Here is a 16,965-nt window from a genome sequence, read left to right as displayed (position 1 = left end):
TTTATGTAAGACAGGGTCTCACTGAGTTGCTTAGCACCTCACCATTGCTGAGGCTGGCTTTGAACTCACCATCCTCCTGTCTCAGCCTCCCCAGCTGCTGGGAGGTGTGTACCACTGAGCCCTGCTATAAGCACACATTATCTTAATTGTCTATTTACTCTAAAATGTGTAAGGGAATAGGCAGCAAAATCACAAGTTCAAGGCCACCCTGGGAAAGACCCTGTCTCAAAAAATAAAGAGGATTGTAACCCAGTGGTAGAGTACCCCTGGATTAAATTCCCAGCACCATGAATGAATGAATAAAATCCCCAACATCATCAATAAATACTGAGGCATTTACCTTCAATGAGAACTGAAGAGGAAATATAGGTAGAAGTAAATGTTTGGCCCAGATTAGATTGTGATTGTTATAGCTATGGTTGGGCCTTGATATTAGAAATTGTGGTGCTTTTCTGTTTCATGTTTTTTAAAAAAAGAGCTGTGGTGGTATACACCTGTTATCCCAGCAACTTGGGAGGCTCTGGCAGGAAGATCATAAGTTATAGGCCAGCCTCAGCAATTTGGGAGGCTGAGGCAGGAGGATTGCTAGTTGGAGGCCAACCTAAGCAATTCAGTGAGGCCCTGTCTCAAAAAGGTCAGGGGCTACATTGTGGCTTAGTGGAAAGAGTGCTCGCCTAGCATGCGCAAGGCACTGGGTTCAATCCTTAGCACCACATAAATGTAAAATAAAGATATTGTGTCCAGGGCTGGGTTGTGGCTCAAAAGTAGAGCACTTGCCTAGCACATGCAAGGCCCTGGGTTCTATCCTCAGCACCACATAAAATAAATAAAATAAAGGAATTGCATCTTCTACAACTAAAAAATAAATATTAAAAAAAAGAAAGAAATTAAAAGGGCTGGGGATGTAGCTCAATGGTAAAGTGCCCCTGGATAAAATTCCCAGTATCAAAAATGACAACAACAAAATAATAATTTTGATAACATCTCAAATTTTACATCAGGTTTATTCTAAGTCTTGGCAAATTATACTTGGTTTGTTTTATATAGCTTAGAACTTATTTATTTAAACATTCTGTTTATAGTTACTCATGAAAAGAGCATTTGTACTTTTGGTGTCCATAGGGTCAACTCTTTTAGCTTCTCAGCCTTGCAGCATTTCTTTTCAAACTGTCTTCTAGAAGCTTCAGTGGTTTGTTCCTAGGCTAGAAACTACCAAGAGCAAGATTCCATATAAAGAAGTACAGATAGATATACCATTCTCAGAAAAATGTGGACTGTGTCCATGCAGAACTCATTTTAGGGAATCTGACCAGGCCAGTGGCACCCTTTGTTCCAACAAAGTGTTTCTGACCTCCCACCATGTTATTTGTGCCACAGTGGAAGGTGCATTGTGCCAGGTTAATTTTGTTATAATCAGAGGGCAAGGGATGTAGCTCATTAGTAAAGCACTTGCCTAGCACATTTGAGGCCCTGTGTTGAATCCCTAGTACACATAAAGAAAAGCACTGGACAAACTGTATCCTCTAGGCCCTTCAAGTTTGAAAACACAAACTGTGCTTCTCCCTTGTAAGGGAATAGGTGTTAAAATTGAATAGAAGAAAACATAGTTTGAGAAAATATTCTGCCATGCTGGGGATTGAATCCAGGGCCTTGAGCAAGATAGGCACATGATATATCACTGAGGTACATCCCCACTCACTGTGGAAAAATAGCAGCAGTGACTGTATAGGAGTTGGGGAAATCTCTGATTGTGATGTCATTGGATCTTTCATCAGCAGTTTACTGAATGCTGGTATATATATGCCAGACACATGTTACCTGGTTCATTTTTCCAAAATGGATGTTGGACATGGTCCTTTTTTTTTTTTCCCCAAATAGGACTCATATCATTAATAAGACTTGTATCATTAATACATCCATAAATTACAGGTGTATAACCATAAAATTTTGTTTATAGTGATAAAAGCTAGATTGAATATAAATCTAAAAATGATGTTTCTTAGCTGGATCCTTAGAAACATTTAAAGTGTTCATCTAAATATTGTGAAATAAACAAATATTATAAAGAATACTATACTTGATCATAATCCTGATCCATATAATTTGATCTAAATAATCTTTTAATTAGTTTATTTTTTTAATTTTTCACATACTGAAGATTGAATCCAGGGGTGCTTTACCACTGAGCTATATATCTAGACTTTTTTATTTTGAGACAGGGTCTTATTAACTTACCCAGGCTGGCCTCAAACTTGGAATCCTGCCTCAACTTCCTAAGTCACTGAGATCATAGGCATGTTTGGATGCTGGGGGGTTGAACTCAGGGCCTTACACATTAGGTAAATGCTCTACCACTGAGCTACATTCGCAGCTACATTCTAGAAGAGTCCATTTCTATTCCTGATTCCGCTATTCTTTCATACCTAGTTTTTGTCTTACTTTGTCAACATTCAAATATCTACGTTCATGTAGATATTTTGTGAGGAATGGTTATTAAATGTGTAAATTGCTTTAAAACTGCAATGAAAAGAATTGTGAGAAAGCAAAATAAATACTATCTTTAAAAATATTTAAATATGTATTTTAAGCCTGGCATGTTATCGCAGCTATTTGGGAGGCTGAGGCAGGAGGATCACAAGTTTGAAGCCAGCCTGGGCAACTTTGTGAGACTGTGTCTCAAAATGAAAAATAAAAAGGGCTGGGGATTTAGCTCAGTGGTAGAGGGTCCCTGGGTTCAATGCCCAGTATGGTTACCAAAAAGAAAAAAAAGTACTCAGTGAATGAAAGAATAAAAGAGGAAGCAATGCATTTGGATTGACTTAAGGAAGTTCATATGTTCATAACTGAGATATTTGAAGTAATGGGAAATGATGAATCATAAAAAGTAACTAGGAACACCTAATATAGGTAAAAACCCACCATTCTGTGGCTCCTGCATTTTTCTTTCCTGGAGGTGAGGTGAGGTGAGTTACTTTTTCTGAAGAAATTATTTCTTTCCAATGATATAAAATGGTCTAAAGAGATCTTACAATAGCCCAAGACTTCCTGAGGAAAGAACTGGGTGTGTGGGAACTCGTGTGTTAACATTAGGCTGTCTCAGCAGGGTGTCACTGGCAACAGAAATGTAAAGCAAATTAAAACTAGTCCTTTTCTGTTTACCAGACCCTGCAACCCCTTTAGTTTGCTGCTTGTATGTGTCTCCTATTCTGAAAAGAAATCAAATGGAAACTGCCTGCCCAAAGTTAAAAAGTCCTATGTGTCACCTGTATGCTTGCTTGAGGACTCCCTGTCTCCTCTGTGAGCCTGTCCTCTTTCCTAAGAAAGCTTTTCTGCTTATTAGTGAAATAAGTGTCCCTTTCTATTCTGTCTCTATTTAGCCACCAATTAGTCAGATGAGCAGAAATGCTCCCACACTGAGTGCTGTGCTAGGGGCATGAGGAAGCCGCTCCACTTCATGTGCAAGCTATGTGAGCCCTTTTTATCTCCCAGGAGAGGCCCTCAATAGGTTTGCTCTACCCCCTGGAGCCTGTAGCTATTTCGGTCTAACTACTCATTAAAGTCAATTTAAGATATTGCTAAAGCCTTTGGATTCTTTAAGTGAATTGCCTCCACTTCAATTCAACTAAAAATAATTCACTTTTATTCTCCAGGGAGGCTCCCAAGTTACATGAACTCCCTCCTCAGCCTTACCCCAGTAAAAATATGGATGTCCCTAGCAAGATTAGCTTCTTAAAAAAGACTGGGACTCTTACTGGGAATGCATGTCTAACTACAAGAATGGAAGCAAAGGACAGACCCAAGGTAAAGCCAAGGCCAGGAATATAAATGAGAAACCAGGACTTTGGGAAAAGGCAGGCATTTTTCTTTTATCCTTTAATGACATATAAAAATTGATGAGAGTATGTAGCAGCAAACCAGAGCCATCCGTCACCAAGGGATATGTACTATGCCTTTCTTCTTCTGCCTTGGGAGCCCATTCCAGAATTGGGAGCCTTGGCATAACTGGCAGAAGAGTGAGCTGAGCACTCCAGGCAGGGCAGAGCCAGCCCAACAGAAAGAGACTCACAGAATGTTTACATGGAAGTGCAAAAGGGGAATAGTCTGTTTCTGAAAACTTGTAATATTATTATTGTTACAGCAAGTGCTTCTTGTCATCTAGAAATCATAACACATACTGCATCATCTGCAGGTTCAACAAAAAACCTGAGCTTAGGGATCTTTGGCTGTTTCTTAAATTATCAATTTAATTCTAAGCTGATGATATACCAGTGTTGTACCAAAAACATTAAAGGCTTTAGGAAACTTAAGCAGATTGTTTTGGTGCTAAACCACAGTATCTTAGGATGAGAAAAGCAACAGTCAACCATTTACTTAGTTTCCATTAGAATGGAAAATGACTTGATCATAGCTACTTGAATATATTGGACTATTACTCAGAAAATATTTCTTCACACTTTTCTCCTTGGGGTGGAGTTTGCTTCCTTGTCCAGGGTTTGGCCGATTTGGCCAATGGACTACTGTGGGTGTGACTCCTGGAGGGGCCTTCCAAATGATTTTCAGTTGGGCTTGTGCTCTTGCTCTTTGCCGTTCCTCATGCAGAACAGGCCTGGGCAGCCTCTGGTCCAAGGAGAGGAGATAGGTGGAGCAAACTTAGTTCCAACTAAACCCTGCTGATCCAGTCCAATACAACAGAGTCATGGCCAACCTGCAGCCTGAAGCTAGGCAGTTCTCTGTTGTCAAGTAAAAAGCAACCACCAAGTTTTGAGGTAGTTTGTAATCCAGTGTTATTCCAGCAAAAGCTGAAGTATACTGTTCATTTCTACTGTGGTCCATTTGTCATGCTTTTGCCTGAGCCATTTGTATATGTGTGTGTGGTGCTAGGGACTGGATCCAGAGCCCTGTACATGCTAAACACACTCTGCCACTGAAATTCATTCTTCTTTTTCTAGTCATCTATTTAAATGGAAATCCAATCATGTCACATACATTTGTTCAAACCTTTTGACAGATCTTGTTATTCTTGGGGTGAAGACCAATAGTGTAGCATGACCTATAAAGTCCTTAAGGTTCCATCGACAACTAAAAAAAATCCTTAAAGCTCTGGACCTAGCCTCTGTGGCTGGCCTCTTCCTGAAGTCTCTTTCTCCATCACTCTGTACGACAGCTCTCCTGCCTTCTCACTCACCTGTGGGTTGGCTGGTCCCACTGTCTGCTTTACTGTTCTCCCTCCTCTTTGCCTAATTAACTCCAACTTACACCTCAAGTGTAAGGTTAAATGTTTCTTTCCTAAGAAAGCTCTCCTTGACCCTAATACAAGGTTAGATTCCCAGTTGTATGGATTCAGGCCCTGATATATCGGCTTTTAGCACTTAACTATAATTACAAAGAATTATTTGACTGTAACTCACAGATGTCCATCAGACCCACTAGGAGGAAAGGGAGGGCATGGACAACACACATCAGATTTGCTGCCTGAGCCCTTTCCTAGCACAGTGCCACACACCTGGGGGGCACTCAGTGCATATTCCTTGAATAAGTGACAGACTAAAGAAACTGGATGTGGGCTGGGTGGCTCAATGGCAGAGCCTGAGGATTGAACAATCCTCAGGACCAACCACATAAAAACAAATAAACAAAATAAAGGTATTGTTCACCCACAACTTAAAAAATTAAAAAAAAAAAAAAAAACTGGACCTGATGCTGGTGAAGATGTGGATCAGCGCAAGTGAAAGGTCCCATGAGAAGTGAGTTTTGTAAGGCAGAGAATGAGTGTTGGCACAAGGTCAAGAGAACACCTGCAGAGGAAACAGTCTCCTTACTCACAGGGCCAGGTTGGTTCTAGCAATAATGAGAGTCAGATGTCTTTTATTACATTAGACACATGAAAACTGTGATAATAGGAAATGTCATTAGCTGTGGGAAGGCTGGCAATGTGGAAAGGTTGGACTATGATAGAACTACTGATAAGTTCAGACCAGGGCCAATAGCCCTAGAATTTGAAATGAAGATCAAAATCATGCCTTTTAGGTTCTTTGTTTGTTTTAGTACCAGGGATTGAACCCAGGAGTGTTTAAACACTGAACCACATCCCCAGCCCTTTATATTTTGAGACAGGCTCTCACTAAGTTGCTAAGGACCTTGCTAACTTGTTGAGGTTGGCTTTGAACTTACAATCCTCCCGCCTCAGCCTCCCAAGTTGCTGGGATTATAAGTGTGCACTCCTTTGCCCAGTTGCCTTTGGGGTTCTTTTTTATTTTAATTTTTTTTTAGTTATATATGAATAGAATGGCTTTATTTTATTTATTTTTTTATGTGGTGCTAAGGATCGAACCCAGTGCCTCACAGTGCCTCACATAGGCAAATGCTCTGCCTCTCACTACAGCCCCAGCCCCCTTTTGTAGTTCTTAACATTTATTTATTTATCTATCTATATATTTATTTAGTACTGGAGATTGAACCTAGGGGTGAATCACCGAGCCACATCCCTAGCCCTTTTTATTTTGAGACAGGGCCTTGCTAAGTTGCTTAGAGCCTCTCCAGGTTGTTAAGGCTGGCCTCAAACTTGTGATCCTCCTGCCTAAAAGCCTCCCAGGTTGCTGGGATTAGAGGTATGTGCCACCACACCTAATAAGGGTTCTTAACTTTTAAATAGTGCCAGATGTTATCTAAAAGGAAGAAACTCCTCTATGTATCATGATATATACAGAGAACAAATAAAATGTACCAGGAGTGACATGAGGTTGAAGCTTTGAATTGAAAATATGATGCTGGTACAGCTGTGTGCACCCACAATCTCAGCTACTCAGGGAGTTGAGGCAGAGGTTCCTTTGACCCAGGAGTTAAGGGCCAGCCGGACACCTCGTCTTAAAAAAAAAAAAACATCTGTGAAGGTTTTATCCCTTTTTTGATATGCTATCACAAAAGACTGTGGAAAACACTTGATTTTAAAATTCCATTTCATCAGCAATGTATACAAATATAACCTATGTTATCTTTCTTTTTTTAAATATTTTTTAGTTGTAGATGGACATAATAGCTTTATTTATTTATTTTTATGTGCTGCTGAGGATTGAACCATGTGTCTCACATCTGAGACAAGCATTCCACCACTGAGCCCCAGTGCCAGCCCCTAAGTTGTCTTTTAATGATTTTTTAGGTTAAAGAAAAAAAATGACAGGAAAATTTTAAAAAAATTCTTTTATTAGTAAGCATCTCGGTCTGTTTCCCTTGGCTCCATAGATAGTGCTAATTAAGAGGATATCAACAGAGGATCTTAAAGTGTAACTTCCTTTTCTTTTCTTTTTTTTTTTTTAAACCATCTGTGCTGGCTTGTGTGTTCATTGCTTGAATAATTAATAATCATTACTATCTATTCTGCAGTGTGTGGGAGAAGAGTGAGCAATCTTGGATACCAGTACATTTGCCCCGTGCCTGTCCCCTTTGCGTAAGCTTTCATGTGAGGCTTTTCATTAGCTGGCACCTGGTGTAGATTTGCTGCCCTCGGCCTTTAGTGTTTGTGAACTACAAAAAAGAACCCCCTCTGGTTCACCAGCTGGGGGCAAGTATTGCTGATGGGAAGTAATTTCTCAGAAGAATAGTAATGAAGAAGATGGGGGGTTTGGAGAAATGAAGCCACAAAGTCCATTTAGGTTGAGAAAGCTTTGCTGGTCCAAATGCAAAATCGACCAGTCACCTTGTGGCCAAACCTCAGTTTTAGGAATAGCAGAATTTCAGAAAATCCCTAGCCAAAAAAAAAAAAAAAAGAAAGAAACACGGAGGATTTATCATCATCTTCTTCTTCTTCTTTTTTTTTTTTTTAGAGAGAGAGAGAGACAGAGAGAATTTTTAATATTTATTTTTTAGTTATTGGCGGACACAACATCTTTGTATGTGGTGTTGAGGATCGAACCCGGGCCGCACGCATGCCAGGCGAGCGCGCTATCGCTTGAGCCACATCCCCAGCCCGGGAGAGTTTATCATCTTGAGGTGGCCGGCAGGAGCAAAGCTTCAGCTCTTTTCTGTTGGCAGGCTCTTCTGCTTATTTGCAGTAACAAACAGTTAAGCAGTTTGTAACTCAACAGGGCCAGGAAGGAATCCCCAGGAATGGTCATTTCAGCCCCTGCATACATGGAGAACATTGCAGCACAGGCATGGAATGTAATGATCTTTAGGAGGAAGGGCTGGCAACTGTTTTAGCACTTACTCCCAGAGAGTAGAAGCTATTTGCTTTTAGGGATGGTCATTTTTTGTCCTTAATTGGACAATAACCAGCAGGAAATAAGGTGCTAAACAGACTTCTCTGTTTAAAGGCTAATAGGTTGAGTATTTGGATCTCATGTTGCTTTGTCTTTACTGGGTAATGGGAGTGTCTGAGGCTGCACTGACAATATATGCTTAAAAGACATGCGATTCTACCAAAACTCAGTCACAGAAAGGAGTCACTATTTCTTTCTACTGTTCCCGAGCACACACAGCAGGGTTCTGTGTTGGGAAGGTCTACTCATCAGCTGCTTCTGGGACCAACACTCTGGGGGCAAGTTGTCGGACAGCCAGATGTTCACAGCTGCACATAGCCACCTCATGACACAAGATATGTGTGTTCACTGATCTACAAAATGCTTTCACCATTGTGTTTAAAAATTCCTTATTATCTCCAAAGTAAAAATCAGATGATGATTATTTACCAAGGCACGGCCCAAGAGGATGGCACTGACTGTGGTATGCTCTGCTCTACACTTGACCTCTGGATCAATGTCTGTCCTCCATATCACTGATGAGCCACATCAAATATAAGCAGGAGACAAGCACAAAGACCAAAGAAAAGGTTGTTTTTTTTTTTTTCATACACACACACACGTATATATATTTAGTTATAGATGGACACAATGACTTTTTATGTGGTGCTGAGGATAGAACCTAGGGCCTCACACATTCTAGGCAAGCACTGTACCACTGAGCCACAACCCCAGCCCTCACTTTCTATATTATTGAAAATTATTGGTGCTTAAAATTTAGTTTTATTTATTTATTTAGGTACTAGAGATTAAACTCAGGAGAACTCTACCACTGAACTACACTCTTTAATTTTTATTTTGAGTCAAGTTTCACTAAATTGTCTAAACTGACCTTGAATGTAATCCTTCTGTGTCAGTCCCAAGTTTCTAGGAATACAGGCATGTGCCACCACACCTGGCCAAAATTTAGTTTTTAAAAAACAAAAAATCTGGGCACAGTGGCTTGGGAGGCTGAGACAGGAGGATCTCAAGTTCAAAGTCAGCTTCAGCAATTTAGTGAGACCCAGTCTCATAATAAAAAATACAAAGAGCTAGGGATATAGCTCAGTGGTTAAGCACAGCTGGGTTCAACCACTGGTACAAAAAAAAAAAAAAAAAAAGAACCAGACATTGTGATGGTGTACACCTGTAATTCCAGCGACTTGGGAGGCTGAGATGAGAGGATCTCAGTTTCAAGGCCAATCTCAGCAATTTGGCAAGACCCTCAGCAACCAGGAGACCTTGTCTCAAACAAAAAAAAGTCTGGAGATGTAGCTCAATAGTAAAGCACCCCTGAGTTCAATCCCCAGTACCAAAAAGGAAAAGAAAAAAAGCATCAGTTTCATTATTATGACTATTATTATTTGCAGTGCAGGGGAATCAATCCAGTGCCTTGTGCATGCCAAGCAAGTACTCTACCACTGAGCTACATTTCCAGCCCTCTTCCTTTCTTTACAAGACAAAACAAAATAAAATTCTCCTCTTGATTCAGTACAAAGTCTCTTCCTTTCTCATCTTGCACCTACACAACTCATAAACAGGAAGGCCCTCTTAGGGGTAAAAATGGAGAAGCAATGCTACCATAATTGCTTTAATATGGCTCCTTCCCAAAGCCTGCTGTGGCTCCACTTATTACTCTCTGGCCTGAAATTTTTACTACTATAGTTATCCCTTTGATAGAGAAGAACACAGATTTTTTTTCTTGCTCCAAAAGCAACTATTTAAAGTTACATAAATGTTCTGTGACTAGGGAGGCCTTCCCCAAAGCTGAAAGGAGAAAATATAGAATCATACATTTAGTGAAAGAAGACTAAGGAAGAGAGGGTAGATAGCATTGGAGTTGGGTTCAGGAGTGGGAGGGAAAGTTACTTATTAATGCAATAAGATTTGTTAAGCCAGGTGCTATGCTGGGGTAGAGTGGGCTACAGTCAAACAATCCTTGCCCTTTTGGAGTCTGTGGCCATGCTATGGGACTGGGCCTAGTATAGATTAAGAAAAGCTTCCTTAAAGAAGACCAAAAAAAAAAAAAAAAAAAATTCAGGCAGGAGAAAGGGGAAAAAAGAAAAAGAGCCATTGAAGCTAAGACTACTGTGCACTCAGAGGTCCTGAAGCACATAGAAGTGCCTGTGATCAAGAACAGGGAGAAGCCCTGTCCATGGCTGGAGCTCAGCTGGCAAAGGTGGTTCAAGATCAGGCAGGAGCAGATGGAAAGGCCTTGTAGCAATGCTAAGGGTTTTATTTTGTTGTCATCATTTTTTGAGGGGAGGGGGTACTGGGGATTAGACCCAGGGGTTTTTACCACTAAGCTAAATCCCCATCCTTTTTAATTTTTAATTTTGAGACATGATCTCACTAAGTTACTCAGGACCTTATTAAATTGCTGGGGCTGGCCTTGAACTTGTGATCTTCTGGCCTCAGCCTCAAGAGTTACTGGGATTACAGGCATGTACCACCATGCCCTACAAAAATTTTGAACTTAATGATGAAAATGAAGAGAAGTTGAGTAGTACAGATCTGACAAGAATTGTACATTTTAAGATGATCCCTCTAGTTGTTGAGTGGATAGTGGATTCAAGGAAGCTGGGAAAGCCTGAATGGGAGACCACTTGGAGCATCATTGTTAGAGTCAAGGTGAGAGCCAATGTTATGTTCAACTGAGGAAGAGGGGACTGGGAGTGTAGCTCAGTGGTAGAGCACTTGCTTAACATGTGGGAAAGCTTGGGTTCAAGCCCCAGGCTTAAAAAAAAAAAAAGAGAGAGAGAATATGAACTATGTAGTAGGCCAGGTGCATAGGCCAGGTGCAGCTATATGCTCATTGGTCCCAGCTACTGGGAGGGTGAGGCAGGAGGACTACTTGTGTCCAGGAATTCCAGGACAGCCTTACGCAAATATTGAGACCTCCATGACAACAACCAAATAAACTGAGGAAGAGGTGATGGTAGGAAGAAGGGAGATCAAAGAATGGATAGACCAAGTATGGAGGCATGCACTTGTAATCTAAGCTTCGTGAGTGGCTGAGACAGTAGGATTGTAGGTTAGAGACCAGTGTGGGCAACTTAAGGAAACTCTGTCTCAAAACAAATAATAAAAAAAAGGCTGGAGATTGAATTCAGTAATATAACACCTGTGAGTTCAATTCAATGAGTACTATGTATGCTATGCTTTACGGGTAGGAACAGCATGAACTGGAAATGAGAGATAAAGGAAAGAGTGGTATAAAGGATGCTCTTTAAGTTTCTGGTTTAAGCACCTAGGTAGACAGTGGTGCCAGTTAATGAAGTGGGACCCTAGAGAAAGGTCAATTTGCGGACCTATAAAATGTGGAATGCTGTGATTGGAGTTGGCATGAGATCTCCAAACTGAGGAACACATATTTTGTTGAGGTCTCTTTTCCATTTTTCTCTCTTCTTCTAAATGTTGGACTCAATTTCTCTCTAATAAAAATTCCATGTGGTGGGTGGATGATGATTCTACTTTTTTGGGGCAGGGGATAGGTGTTGGGGTTGAACCCAGTTTCAAGCATGCTAACCATGTGCTCTGTCACTGAGCCACTGCCCAGCCTACTCCTAAGATTCTTGAGATCATACTCTGAAGTTTTTGATGCAATGGGAGGGAGAAAACTTCCCCTCATTTCTAATTAAGGATAAAGGTGGGAAAGAAATGCATAAAATGAAAGGTAATAGTGTGGACAATTTTTTTCCCAAAAGTTTCACACATATTGTGAATATTATTTATATTTCAAAACTGCAGGGGGCTGAAGTTGTGGTTCAGCAGTAGATGCTTGCCTAGCATGTGCAAGGTGCTGGGTTTGATCCTCAGCACCACATAAAAATAAATAAAATAAAGGTATTGTGTCCAACTACAACTAAAAAAAAAAAAATGGAAGGTTCTGCATTTCTAGGTTGCACTATTACTTCAGGATTAATTTAGGTTCCACCCATCTGTACAGTCTTAAAAGTGAGACATAAAAGGCTTAGGAAATAGGGAACAGCTATTGGTTCTGGCAGTCCAGCACATCTCTCACCCTTGGGGAATTGCTCCTCCTCACCCCAGGGTACTCATGAGGCAGTCAATTACAGATTTCTAACCCACCCTAAATAAATAAATAAACAAACAAATAAATAATGATACATACATACATACATACATACATACACATGTGACCCAAGTTGGACAAATCTATGTCTTTCCCTGATGGACCCACTAGCATACTGTGTTGGCAAATATTTGTTGAGCCCTGGCTATGGGCATTCTGGACACTAATGGAGATGCAGACACTAATAAGACATATATATATGCCCTTAACGGTTTTGTAATCTCATGACTTTTTAAAAAAATATTTTAGTTTTCAGTTGTAGTTGGACACAATACCTTTATTTTATTTACTTATTTTTATGTGGTGCTGAGGATGGAACCCAGGGCCTCGCACGTGCTAGGCGAGTGCTCTACCGCTGAGCCACAACCCCAGCCCAATCTTGCGACTTTTATTAAACGAAAATATTTTCCAGTTGTGACTAAAATACAGTCGTGAAATCAAAAGAGGAATATAGACATTGGAGATAAAAAATTTATATATTCTTGCATAGAAAAGTTAGTGAAAGAGGAAGAAAGTTGGTGAAAGAGGAAGAAAGTGAAAAAGGAAGGTGGAAGAACGAAGTGAAAAGAAAGGAGGTGAGGAAGCCGGGCAGGATGGCTTCTGAACTGGGGTTAGTGCTACACGATGTAATTGGTAAGTCAGAATGTTGAAAATGAGATTCGTGTCCCTTTAAAAGGAAGACAGGTGTTAAAACCAATTCGCCTTTTGCCTAAAATGGGCTGTTTCTCTCTGTACTCTCTCCAGATAGCGCCAGACTTCTATAGGAATACTTGGGGACCCCTGCCCCAACCCTGAAAAATGCCCTACAGTACACTCGATATTCTGAGTTTACCCGGCCGACGGAGGCCCTCCCTGGGCTCTCTGGGCTCCATGGATCCCAGGTTGGACAGGCCCAAATTTAGGAGCGGGCCTAATTGCTTCCAAGGTAGCAGCACACCCAGCTTGGCGATGGGGAAGGCCACGCCCCTAGACGTCCTGAGAGTCCATTTCAGATTTTTCTGGGGTTCTGGGTAAACTGGCGTCACCGCGCCCTGTCTGGACGCTCTGGGTTTTAAACATAGACCCGTGCGTAGGAGAGGCCATTACTTTTATGGGCTACTGTGCTCGTGGAACGGCCAGAGACGGGCAGAGTGGCTTTGCCGCAGCGCCCGCTCCATCCTCGCCTGGGCTCCTCCCTCAAGCCGCCTCCGCCTCCTCGGAGCCCCGGCTCCGCCTTCCCGGCCCACCTCCTTCCGCTCCACCCCTTTGCTCTCAGCGCGGACTCAGCCACGCCCCGCGACCCTGCTCTGCCCGCCCACCACGTGGTCCCGCCTCCATGCCTATGGCCACGCCCACAACCCAGAGAAGCGCAATGAGCATCCCCGCGAGCCGCTCAGGCCCCGCCCCGAAGTTGAATCCCCGCCCTTCGGGCAGAGTGAACCAATGCCCGGCCCCGCCCTCGGCAGGTCCCGCCCCGCCGTCCAGCCTCCGCTGCCTGCCTCCTGGCGGGGCGTTGCCGTTGCCGCGCCTCCGCCGCCCGCGCGGAGCCAGATGCCGCCCCCTCCGCCGGTCCCTCCCCCGGCGGCCTGGCGCCTCCCTCCCTCCCCGCCGCGGTGACTCACGGAGCGGGAGGCGGAGGCTGAGGCGGCCGCTCCCGCTGCTGCTGCTGCTGCTGCCGCCGCCGCCGCCGCCGCCGCCGCCGCGGCTGCTCCGGCTGAGCGCGCCCCGAACAGGCCGCCGCGCTCCGCGCCCGGGACCCGCAGCCCCCGCCAGCCGGCCGGGTCGGGCGGCCCAGGTAAGCGCGAGGCCGGCCCATGCCCGCAGCTCGGGGCCCGCGCCGCGCCGGGGCTTGGGGGCGCTGGCCCTTTGTCTCCCGGGGAGGGGCCGCGGAGGGCGCCCCGGACCCCGCTCGGACCCATCGGTGGGTCCCCGACTGTGTGGCTCCCGAGCCTGGGCCTCCTCACCCCTCCTGGTGCAGCTGCCTCCCGCCGCGGACCACCCCCCTGCCTTCCTCACCTTCGAAAGGGGGTCGCCTCCACAGGTGTCCGAGCCGCGCACCCCTCCGCGCCCGCGTGGTTGTCATTGCCTGTCCTCTCCCCTGATCTCGGTGCCCCCTCTCTTTTCTCACCTGCGCCCCACTCCCAGCATCCTGACTCTCCGTGTTTCCCCAACTAAATGCTGCCAAGGTCTGGCTACCGGGCCGCCCTTCCTCTCTAGTTTGAGCTTCCCGTTCCATCGCTCCCTGAAAGGTGCACATTGGAGTCATAAGTCTCATCTGCGTGTGGGACTTGCATACGTGAAGCTGCAAATTTAACCGCTTGGGACTCAAAACCACACTTCCCACACTCTTTGCATCACCCCCAGTGTTCATTTTTCATGAACCTGGCAACCAAGACCCTGAGCTCTGGACATCCAACATCCTTAGGCCCTGCAGCCCCCCCCCCGCCCCCTTTCTGTTGTGTGAACTTGTCTGGGCAGTACCTGCTGTCAGATTAGCTCATGGGAAGGCCCAAGGGGCTCCCTGTTGGCCACAAATCAAGACCTTTATGAATAATGGGACACGTGGCTTGCAGGACTTTTTTCTGAGGATCTAACTATCTGTTAATTACTTGTCTCTTGTCACAGATCTTAAGGAAATTAGCCTTGCCACCACTAGGTAAACTGAGGCACAAGTATGTTGGTAAGGGAGCTGGAGGCAAGTTAGAGTTTGTCTTGAGATTCTGTACCCCAGTGTCTTGGTTCTTAGCTCCCTGCTACAACCACTGGGCTCTAGTATCTGATTCTAGATTGTAAGTGAAAACTGATCTCTTGTGCCATTAAAGTGTCCAGAGACGCTAATGCTTCCTTGGATTTAAAACAAGACTCTGGGGGCTGGGGATGTGGCTCAAGCGGTAGCGCGCTGGCCTGGTATGCGTGCGGCCTGGGTTCGATCCTCAGCACCACATACCAACAAAGATGTTGTGTCCCCCGAGAACTGAAAAATAAATATTAAAAATTCTCTCTCTCTCTCTCTCTCTCTCTCTCTCTCTCTCTCTCTCTCTCTCCCCCTCTCTCCCTCCCTCCCCTCTCACTCTCTCTTAAAAAAAAAAAGACTGAATCATAAATAAAGGAACCAGCTGTCAAGGGCCATTGTATCAATCATGGCTTCCTGATGAAGTTAGTGGTCCTTTGTATATATAAGATGCTTCTGTGGATGAAGATTCATTCATCCAATAGTGAGCATTTACTCTGTGTCAGGCACAATTCTATGCACCAGGGTTTCAATGGTGAAGACAGACATATCCTTTACTGTCTTGGAAATACATTCTAAGGAGGGACAGATAATAACTGAGTAAACAAATAATTGGACAAAATCATTTCAGTAGTGTAAACGCTATGAAGGTGGGTAGGGGCCAGAACATTAAGTTCTGCACCTGTAATGCCACCATTCGAAGAGGCTGAGGTAGAAGGATCGCAGATTCAAGGCCAGCCTGGGCAACTTAGTGAGAACTGGTCAAAAAAAGAAAAGAAAAAGGATGGGGATGTGGTTCAGTGGTAGAGTGCCCTTGGGTGCAATCCCTAGGACCAAAAAGGAATCTGTAGCTCACAGGACAAAAAAGAAAAAAGATTTTGTAGTTAGCAATAAAGAACTTGGATTTTATCCCAAATACAGTTAGAGGCCATTGGATATTTTAAGTAGAGGTATTAAGATCTGATGTAACAACTGTAATGCACCAGTAAAAATATATGGGAAAAAATATCTGATGTAAGTTTTTAAAAAATGTTCTGGGTCTGGGAATGTGGTAGAGTACTTGCCTAGCATGTGTGTGGTCCTGGGTTTAATCCTCAGTACTGCAAAAATATAAATAAAAAATAAGCAAACAAATAAAATGAATAAATAACAATAAAAATCTTTATTCAGGATTGTGAGAAGCAGTGGAGGCAGGGATATCAGTTGACTGACTGTTGCAGCTACCTAGAGAGATGATGGTGGCTTGGGGAACTGGGGTGATAGCAGTCTGTCTCCCTGGGAAGGGCTGAGAGCTGGAGAGAAAAACTCTGGGAAACACTACTTGAAAGTTCTGTGTCTTTTAGAGATTTCTGGAACTGGCCATGTTCAAGTTTAATTCAGCAAAACTTTTTAAGGATCTGTTATGAGTCAGATACTGTGTTAGAGTGTAGGAATTGTACACAAATAAGGTACAATGACTGTCCTTGAGCTTACAGTCTGTTGGACCTCACAGTTTAACTCTGCCATATTCATGTTATAACAGGAGGCTCACAGAGCATGCTGCGCTTCCTTGATGGAAGAGGGCTTTTGGGTTTAAAATCCAGTTAGAGCTAGGTGAGGTGATACATGCATGTAATCCCAGCAACTCAGGAGGCTGAGGCAGGAGGATTGCAAGTTTGAGGCTAGTCTCAGCTACTTAGCGAGGCCCTTAGCAACTTAGCAAAGCCATGTCTCATTTTAACAAATAAAAAGGACTAGAGATGGACTCAGTGGTTAAACACCCCTGGGTTCAATCTCTGGGTTCAGTCATAAAAACAAATACAGGCGAGAAGAACATGGCTTGTTTCTGCATCTGGCTGTATTTAAGTGGGAGCATTACTGCCCTTCTTCTGTTGTAAGATATTGCA

General features: G+C 43.4%; 1 protein-coding gene across 3 annotated transcripts in view; it reads left to right on the top strand.

The window, feature by feature from the left end:
* The first annotated feature begins 13,705 nt into the window (after nt 1-13,705).
* The window catches only part of LOC120890619 (beta-catenin-interacting protein 1), a 55,904-nt gene continuing 52,644 nt past the window's right edge, over nt 13,706-16,965 (top strand). Inside the window, exon 1 of one of the 3 annotated variants that reach the window (XM_078025238.1) lies at nt 13,706-14,143. In XM_078025238.1, coding sequence (XP_077881364.1) covers nt 13,721-14,143 — 423 coding nt within the window. In that variant the 5' untranslated portion in view covers nt 13,706-13,720. The remainder of the gene's footprint in view (nt 14,144-16,965) is intronic. The other 2 variants (XM_078025239.1, XM_078025240.1) reach the window with 2 other exon arrangements.

The sequence above is a fragment of the Ictidomys tridecemlineatus genome, chromosome 11 (assembly GCF_052094955.1).
Source record: "Ictidomys tridecemlineatus isolate mIctTri1 chromosome 11, mIctTri1.hap1, whole genome shotgun sequence".
Classification (NCBI taxonomy): domain Eukaryota; kingdom Metazoa; phylum Chordata; class Mammalia; order Rodentia; family Sciuridae; genus Ictidomys; species Ictidomys tridecemlineatus.
The sequence above is the reverse complement of the archived record's forward strand: the minus strand, read 5'-3'. Positions and strand labels throughout refer to the sequence as shown.